The sequence below is a fragment of the Pezoporus occidentalis genome, unplaced genomic scaffold (genome assembly GCF_034315485.1).
Source record: "Pezoporus occidentalis ecotype Australia unplaced genomic scaffold, CSIRO_AGI_Poc_V1 ctg2126, whole genome shotgun sequence".
NCBI classification, from domain to species: domain Eukaryota; kingdom Metazoa; phylum Chordata; class Aves; order Psittaciformes; family Psittacidae; genus Pezoporus; species Pezoporus occidentalis.
This window is the reverse complement of record NW_026913993.1, coordinates 1-8,595: the sequence shown is the minus strand read 5'-3', so window position 1 is coordinate 8,595 and position 8,595 is coordinate 1. Positions and strand designations below refer to the sequence as shown.

The window sequence follows — 8,595 nt, the reverse complement described above, 5'->3', positions numbered from 1 at the left end:
CGAAGGCGGTGTCCCGGCTGCGGCGCGCTCTCTCGGTATCGCTTCTCGGCCTTTTGGCTAAGATCAAGTGTAGTATCTGTTCTTATCAGTTTAATATCTGATACGTCCTCGATTAGAGGACTTTATATTAAACGGATTTTTGGCACTGGGAGTTGGATCCGGAGCTTGCTCCCTCCGCTCCGCGCATCGTCCCGGTATTGCAGTGCCTCCGGGAACGGTGCACCCCCCTCGGGGGACCCTAAAATGGTTAAAAATAGGTTTAACGCCTAAAACCGCGGCTTTCGTATGTTGGTTTCATCTACTGTTTTTACTTCAGTGGCTCCCTGTCTGCCGCGACCACGGGGAAGTCTATGAAACCAAAACTCGCTTTATACCTGCGGCGTTGGGCGCTCTTACAACCGGATTGTGACTGAATACCGTGCATGGCGGCTCCCCCCGCATTTATTAATCGTTATTACCACAATAACTGTTGATTATTATTATTAACTGATTGCTATTGGGGGTTTCTTCCCGTCCCTACCTCAGCGCCGCTCTCCCACCATCTTCAGGCACCCAGACAAAATGGCCGCCGCGCCTCAGCGGGCGGGAAAGCGGCCGAGCAGCGCGCTCAGCCAATGGGAAAGCAGCATCCCCGCGTTGCTAGGCAGAACACGTCCCTTCCGCTCTTTCTCCGCCCTGCGATAGGGCGAGGCGGGAACCAAGGTGGCGGCGGCGGCGGCGGCGCAGGCGCGGAGTGAAGCGGCCGAGAGCGGGCACCGGCCACCGGCACCGGGCAGGGCTGCAGCGGGGACGGCCGGGCCCCGGCTCCGGCCTCCGCGCTCTCCCGGCCGCGGCCTTTCCGCCAGGCCCCGCCTTCCCCCCCCCCCCCTCCTTCCCCTTCCCTTTCCCCGCCCCGGGGCCTAGGCCCGACCCCCGCTCGCCGCTGCCGCCGCCAAAGGCCTCGTCGTCGCCGCCGCCTCAGCGCGCTCTCGCTTCCGCTTCCCCTCCTTCCCGTCCCCCCCCTCCCCCCCACCCCTTTCCCTCCCCGCCGTCGCCATGGACGTGAAGCGGCTGAAGGTGACCGAGCTCCGGGCCGAGCTGGGCCGGCGCGGCCTGGATTCCCGCGGCCTGAAGGTGGAGCTGGCGCAGCGGCTGCAGGAGGCCCTGGACGCCGAGATGTTGGCGGCGGGGCCCGAGGAAGGAGGCCCCGCCGGGCCTGGGGCCTGCGCCGGGGAAGCGGGGCCGGCCGGAGGCCCCCCCGCGCATCACCACGGCGGGGGGGGCGATGAGGAGGAGGAAGAGGAGGAGGAGGAGGAGGAAGAGGAAGAAGAAGAGGAGGAAGAAGAGGAGGACGAGGAAGCGCTCTTGGCTGACGAGGAGGAGGCGGCCGTGGCCACGGCGGGAGCAGCAGCGGCGGCCCCCTGCGAGGTGGAGGCGGCCGAGCCCGGCCCCCAGGAGGAGGAGGAGGAGGAGGCGGCAGAAGTGGAGGAAGCGGCGGTGGAGGAGCAGCAGCAGCCGCCGCCGCCGCAGCAGCAGCAGCAGCAGCCGCAGCCGCAGGAGCAAGCGGCGGCCGAAGCGAAGCCGGAGCCCGAAGGGCCCGAAGGCAGCGGCGTGAACGGAGCCGAGAGGCCGCAGGAGGAAGGGCCCAGCGGGGACGAGGCCGCCGCCGCCGAGGTCAAGGAGGAAGGAGCCCAGGCCGGTGAGCACCGGGCCCCCGGCCCCCTCCCAGCCCCGATTCTTGCCCCTCGAGGCCGGGTTCTCCCGTTGGGTGTCGGCTGCTTCCAAGGGGGAGCCGCGTTCCTGCCTGCCCCTGCTTCGTTATCCCACCTGATGCCCCCCAAAACCTTCCCTAATCCCCATGGATTTCGCTCCCATCTCGGCCTCAGGCACTTCCCACCCCCTTTAAATCCCATTTCTCCCACTCTAAATTCCCGCTGTGTGCAGTCCCTGAGCTCCTTCCCGCCCCCCCACCCTACAGCGAGGGATGCCCGGAGCCCCTCACTCGCTGCTGGGCAGCAGGAGCCGCTCCCCCCGTCCCGGTATGGGGGAGGCTGGAATCCAAACGTTGTTCCTTCGGCCGGGATTGGGATGGGAACAGGGAATGGGATGATCTGGAACACGTTTGGAGGGAAAATCCGGGGGTTTTGGGGTCGGTTTTTGGCCCGGAGCTGCGCGCCCGGTGCCTGCTGTGCTCGGAAGCATCAGGCAGCTGGGGGTGGGATTGTTCCCTTGGGAAGCGCGGCCCGAGCCGGCTATTGGGATTTGATCATTTATTAGGGAGGAAAATCTCTCTTTTCGGAAGGCTTTGGGGCTGGGGATGAGCCTGTGCTGCCAGCGGGAGAGGAAACGGAGCCGGGATAGCAGACTCATTGCTTCTATTGGATTAAAACTAGGATTTGGGCAAAACTCCCTGGATTTAGGGCTTGGGAAATGCAGCTTTTTGGTGGATATTCCCAAACTGAGTCGGTTTTGTCCCACTTATGTCCCAGGGAACGCGAGGGTTCAGGTTCCTCCCCGCAGCCCCAGGCTCTTCCTCTCCAGTGATGGATTCTTTGGTGCCCCAATGGGAGCCGGGATTCCCCCTGAGGAGGCTTTAACCGGGATTTTCCCGGATTTGGGGTTATCTGGGAGCTGTTGTGGTGCTTCCTCACCTGCATCCCTTGGGAGCCACCCCCTCCACGCCTTCCAAGCCCATTTCCCATCCGGTTTGGGATTGGACGGATGCTGCGGGCAGGCGGGAAAGCCAAATTCCCTGCTGGAATGGGGAATGGGGAATCATTTCCAGCTCAAAAGCATTGCTTTTCCCCATCCTTCAGGTGACGAGGACGACAAATCCAAGCCCGCCGGCTCCGATGGGGAGAGGCGCGGAGTCAAGCGCCAGCGGGATGAGAAGGACGAGCACGGCCGCGCGTACTACGAGTTCCGTGAGGAAGCCTACAACAGCCGGTGAGCCGGTGGGCAGGATCCCACTTTTCCATTCGGGATCACCGGCTTCATCCCAACCCTTTTCCCGATGGTTTTCCCATTGCTTGGGCAGATCCAAGTCTCCGCCACCACCAGAAGAGGAGCCGAGAGAAGGGGAGGACGATGAGAGCGTCGTCATCCTGGACACGTGTAAGTACCCGGCGTGCTGCCTCGTGCATTCCTGGGGGGATTTGAGGTGGAATTGGGGTGGGATTGAGCCCAAATAACTTGGGATTGATCCCGTTTTCCCTTTCAGACACCTCGGATCTGCACTTCAAAGCCAGCAAGGACCGTTACGGGGGTCAACCGCTCTTCTTTGAGAAGTTCCCAGCCCTCTGGTCCGGCGCGCGCAGCACCCACGGCGTCACCAAGGGGAAAATCTGCTTTGAGGCAAAGGTGTGGGGCTGGTGGGAGCTTGGGGTAAGTGGGAATACCAGCGGGAAAAGGGGGATAACGGGATCCCCATGGCTCCGGCAGGTGACGCAGTATCTGCCGGTGAAGGAGGGCAGCACCGAGGTGCCGCTGTTCCGCGTGGGATGGTCGGTGGATTTCTCCCACTCGCAGCTAGGTACCAGGGCTGGGAGGGGGGAATGGCATCCCAATGGAATCATCACCCCCCCGGGGGTCCTCATTGGTGTTAATGAGGGTCTGTGCCCCCCCCCCGGGCAGGGGAGGATGAGTTCTCCTATGGCTTCGATGGGCGAGGGCTGAAGGTGGAGAATGGGAAGTTCGAGGAATTCGGGCAGAGCTTTGGAGAGGGAGACGTCATCGGCTGCTTCGCTGTGAGCTGGGGATGGGATGGGGGAATGGGGGGATGAAAGGGAAGGAAAAGGGGTTGGAAGGAGGAAAAGGGGATGAATGCAGGGAAAAGGATTGGGAGGGGGGGAGACGGGGGTTGGGAGGGGGTGTGGGGGGAACAGGGATTGGGAAGGGCCAAAAGGGGATGGAGGGGGGGAATTGGGGAGGGAAGGGAGATGAGAAAGGGGAAGTAGGATGGGGGAAGGAATTGAGAGGGGGGAAAAAGGGGGATTGGGAGGGGAGAAAAGGGAGGATTGGGGAGATGGGAAGGGGGAAATGGGGTGAGAGGAGGTGAAAAAGGGATTGGGAAGGGAGAAAAGAGGATTGGGGGAAGTGAAAGGGGAAATGGGGATTGGGAAGGGGGAAACGGGGATGAGAGCAGCAGAAAGGGGACACTGCAAGGGTGAAAATGGGGATTGAAAACAGGGGGATGAAACAGGGGAATTGGGGTTAAAATGGGGATTGGGAAGGGGGAAAAGTGGAATGGAGAGGGAGGAAGAGCAGGATTGTGAGGGAATTCCAGGTGGGATGATTAAACAATACAGAAAATAACAAGATGGGAAAAGATTCCTTTGGGGGGGATGATCCCCAACGTGGTTTGGTTCCCACTCCCACAGAACTTCGAGGGCGAGGAGCTGGTGGAACTTTCCTTCTCCAAGAATGGGGAGGAGCTGGGAACGGCATTCCAGGTGGGGAAGGAGGCGCTGGGGGAGCGGGCGCTGCTGCCCCACGTGCTCTGCAAGAACTGCGCTGTGGAGCTCAACTTCGGGCAGAAGGAAGAGCCCTTCTTCCCCATCCCGGAGGATTTCGTCTTCATCCACGCTGTGCCCGCCGAGGAGCGCGTCCGCACCCCGCTGCCCCCCAAGACCACAGAGGAGTGCGAGGTGAGCGCTCGTCCCACCCTCGGGAATGCCGCCGGAGCTGATGCAGTGCATCCCGTCCCTTCCTTACGGCGCTTCCCACTCCAGGTGCTGCTCATGGTGGGGCTGCCGGGCTCTGGGAAAACCCAATGGGCACAGAAACAAACCCAGGAAAGCCGGGAGAAGCGATACAACATTTTGGGAACAGAGACTGTTCTGCACCAGATGCAGGTGAGCGATGCCCAGGATGGGTCCTCCTCTCACATCCGTCTTTTCCTCCCTCAGATCCTGCTTTCCTGCTCATCAGATACAGCTTTTCCCACTTCACAATACCCCTTTTCCCCATATCACAATCCCCATTTACCACCTCATAAATGCCCCTTTTCCCTCCCTCAAATCTTGCTTCTCTCCCCCTTCAAATCCTGCTTTTCTCCCCCCTCACAATGCCCCATTCGCTCCCAACCCCTGTTCAGCCCCGAACCCCTATTTCCCCACTTTGTGTGCTTGCTTCCCCCTTCTATTTCCATTTCCCCCCTTCTGTTCCCCCCCTTCTATTCCCCCCTTTCTATTCCCCTTTTTTATCCATTCTTTTATTCCCCCTTTCTATCCCTCCCCTTCTACCCCCCCTTCTATTCCTTCCTTCCTTATCCCCACCTCATTCCCCCCTCACATTCCCTATTCCCTGTGGCAGACGCGGGGCCCGGCAGTGGAGGAGCTGGATGCCAAGAGCAGAGACCAGTTAACCCAGCAAGCAGCGCAGTGCCTTAGCAAGCTGGTGCAGATCGCGCCCCGCGCCAAGCGGAACTTCATCCTCGACCAGGTTCCTCCCAGACCCCTTCCCAACCATTCCCAACCCTTCCTCCTCCTCAGTTCCACTTCCTCGACGCTCACTTCCCGCTTCCGGGCGGGTTTTCCTTCCTCTTCCCAGTGCAACGTCTACAACTCGGGGCAGCGGCGGAAGCTCTTGGCCTTCAAGGGCTTCTCCCGGAAGGTTGTGGTCGTTGTCCCCAATGAGGAGGACTGGAAGAAGAGGCTGGAATTGCGGAAGGAGGCGGAAGGGGAGGACGTTCCCGAGTCGGTGATGCTGGAAATGAAAGGTGGGATTCCTGGAGAAGGGCTGGGAGGGCGGAGGGGACGGGAAAAGTGGCAGCTTCCACAAGGAAATTTTTCCTGTTTCTTTTTCCTCCTTCCTTTCCCTTCTGCCTCCTCTCTTTGCCTTGTTTTCCTTTTCTCCTGTCACTTTCGCTCTTTGCTTCCCCTTCCTTCTCCTTTCTTCCCCCTTTGCTGCTTCCTTTTCCTTTTTGTCCTCTCTTTCTCTGCCCTTTTTTCTCCCTTTTCCCTTCCGTATTTCTCTTATCCTTTTCATCCCCTTCCTTCCTCTTTTTTTCCCCCACCCCCTTCCTTCCCTTTTCCCACTTCCCTTTTCCCCCTTCCCCCTTCCATTCCCCCCCCCTCACACTTCCCATTTTTACACCTCCATTCCCTCCCCAGCCAACTATTCCCTGCCGGAGAAGAGCGATTACCTGGACGAGGTGCTCTTTGCGGAGCTGCCCAAGGAGGAGGCGCAGCCGCTGGTCACCAAGTACAAGGAAGAGGCCCGGAAGCTGCTCCCGCCCTCGGAGAAGCGCCAGAACCGCCGCAACAACCGCAACAAGCGCAACCGCCAGAACCGCAACCGCGGGCAGGGATACGGTGAGCACCGGCCCTGCTTCCCAGCACCTTCCCGGCACCTTCCTGCTCTGATCCCTCCTGATTCCACTCTCTTTTCCCCCCCCTGCAGTCGGTGGCCAGCGCCGCGGCTACGACAACCGGGTCTATGGGCAGCAGCAGTACTGGGGACAGCCTGGAAACCGAGGGGTGAGCACCGCTTCCATACCACTTCCCCATCACTTCCTTCCCCCCCCATTGCTTCCTTCCCCCTTATTTCCTTCCTTATTTCTTCCCCCCCTCCATCACTTCTTCCCCCTTTATTTCCCTTCCCCATCACATTTCCTTCCTGCATCGCTTCCTTCCCCCCATCACTTCCTTCCCCTGTTATTTCCTTCTCCCCATTCCATTTCTTCCCTCCCCATCGCTTCTCCTTCCCCCTTTGTTTCCTTCCCCATCACATTTCCTTCCTGCATCACTTCCCCTTCTCCCATCATTTCCACTTCCCCCAATTCCTTCCCTTTCCCCTGCATCACTTCCCCTTCTCCCATGGCTCCCCCTTCTCCCATGCCTTCTACTTCCTCCATCGCTCCCCTCTCCATCACTTCCCCATCCCTCCATTATTGCCTTCCTCCTTTGCATCCCTTCCCCCCCCCATCACTGCTTCCCCCCAAACCCAGGCAGGATCCCCCTCAGCAACCACCTCCTCCCATCCCAACTCCTGGAATAACCCGGGAACACCCCCACTAACCCCATTTCCCCCTTCCAGGGTTACCGCAACTTCTATGACCGATACCGCGGCGACTACGACCGCTTCTACGGCCGCGACTATGACTACAACAGATACCGGGACTATTACCGGCAGTACAACCGGGAGGTAACGGCATTCCCGGCGGGATCATCCCCCCCACCCAATTCCTGCTTTTCCCGCTTCCTTTCCTCCAATAACATCCCCTTTTCCTCCCAGTGGCAGAATTACTACCAGGATAGAGACCGATACTACAGGAACTACTACGGCTACCAAGGGTACCGGTGAAACCGTCCGTTCCCAAACGGCCCCCGACGGATAATGGGGTTGGGAATGGGGCTGGGGATGGGAGCGGGGGGGGGGGGGGGGGGAGAAGGGGGGGTTGGGAATGGAAAGGGGTGGGGGGGGGGGGAGGGGTAAACAGCAAAAACGACCCGAAAAAAAAAAAAGCCGAAAAATGACAAAAAAAGGAAGAAACTGTAAATTTTTTTTTAAAGTTTGTTGAAAAAACCCGAGGAATTGTCTCGTTCTATGGAAGTGTTGAGGGAGGGGGGCGGGGGGGGGTGGGGCAGAGAAAAGCTTGGAGAACCCCCCAAAAATGGTGGAGGAAGGCTCAAAAATGGCAAGGAAAAAAGCCAAAAAATGGTAAAAACCGCAAAATGGTAAAAAAAAACCTCAAAAACAAACGAAAAAGGTAAAAAACAACCCAAAAATGGTCAAAAGAAAAAGGTAAAACCCCTAAAAATGGTAAAAAACCCCAAAGCCACCCCAAAAAAGCTGGCAGTCAATGGCGAGGCCAAGTGTTGGCTCTAACCCTTCTCATCTCCTTCCAGGTAAAGCCTTGGGGGGGGCATTGGGAATGGGGGGGGGGGGAGGAATTTGGGGGAAAACCCAGCAAATCCCGGAAGGAATTTTGGCGGGAAGAGGCTGGAATCGCCCCTCCCCCCACCCATGAAATCCCTTCCAACCAGTGGGGCCTCGTCTTTTGGGGGGATTTCAATGGATTTGATGAATTTAAATGAATTTTGGGGTAAACCCCCCCCAAATCTCTGTTCTCCTGCAACCCAAGGACCTCCTGGAATGGGGGCACGGGAATGATGGGGGGATTTGGGGGTTTTCCTGGAATTTTGGGGGGTTTTGGCTTTTTTTCCTCCTTTTCCTGTTGGAAATTCAAAGTTTTTGAATGTTCTGCTTGAAAATTGCGTGGATTTTGGGGGGGGGGTTGACCTTTTTTTGCATAGTTTTTGGGTTTGCTTTTATTTGGGGGTTTAGTTTTTTTTTTTTTTAATTATTTGTTGTTTTTTCTCTTCCGTTTTGGAGTTTTTCTGATTCTGTTGCGAGTTTCTTTTAGGGCATTTTCTCGCTTTTTGATCATTTTGGGGCTTTTTGTTTCTTTTTGATGAGCTTTTTTTTTCGTTCTGTGGGGGATTTTTTTGATTATTTTGGTCTTCTGGATTTTTTTGTTGTTGTTTTGGGGGAGGTTTCTGACTTTTTTTCAGTTCTTTTGGGCAGTTTTGTTTGGTTTTTACCATTTTGGGCTTTTTTTCTTGCTTTTCTGATCATTTCCCTCCTTTATTCCCCATTTTGGTTGGGTTTTGG

The 8,595-nt window shown here is 57.7% G+C and overlaps 1 protein-coding gene and 1 non-coding gene across 2 annotated transcripts; both read left to right on the top strand.

Annotated features, from left to right (window-relative positions):
• The first annotated feature begins 37 nt into the window (after positions 1-37).
• LOC134164172 (U2 spliceosomal RNA) lies at positions 38-228 on the top strand. The gene has a single exon (XR_009965032.1). It is a non-coding gene; the product is annotated as a U2 spliceosomal RNA (small nuclear RNA).
• Positions 229-714: 486 nt separating this feature from the next.
• On the top strand, positions 715-7,335 carry HNRNPUL2 (heterogeneous nuclear ribonucleoprotein U like 2). The gene is made up of 14 exons (XM_062619639.1): positions 715-1,678; positions 2,796-2,925; positions 3,017-3,093; positions 3,200-3,339; positions 3,421-3,511; positions 3,613-3,725; positions 4,359-4,625; positions 4,710-4,832; positions 5,293-5,421; positions 5,530-5,698; positions 6,093-6,293; positions 6,382-6,458; positions 7,018-7,125; positions 7,216-7,335. Exons 1-14 carry the CDS (start codon positions 1,036-1,038, stop codon positions 7,282-7,284), a joined length of 2,337 nt encoding a protein of 778 aa, XP_062475623.1. The 5' UTR covers positions 715-1,035; the 3' UTR covers positions 7,285-7,335.
• Positions 7,336-8,595: the final 1,260 nt, after the last annotated feature.

What these genes read in the sequence shown, in the direction of transcription:
- HNRNPUL2 (XM_062619639.1), top strand. Translation starts at nt 1,036, where the DNA reads ATGGACGTGAAGCGGCTGAAGGTGACCGAGCTCCGGGCCGAGCTGGGC. An exon ending in GGAGGAAGGAGCCCAGGCCG is followed by an intron (nt 1,679 to 2,795) that starts GTGAGCACCGGG and finishes CCCATCCTTCAG; the next exon opens with GTGACGAGGACGACAAATCC. An exon ending in GAGGAAGCCTACAACAGCCG is followed by an intron (nt 2,926 to 3,016) that starts GTGAGCCGGTGG and finishes TTGCTTGGGCAG; the next exon opens with ATCCAAGTCTCCGCCACCAC.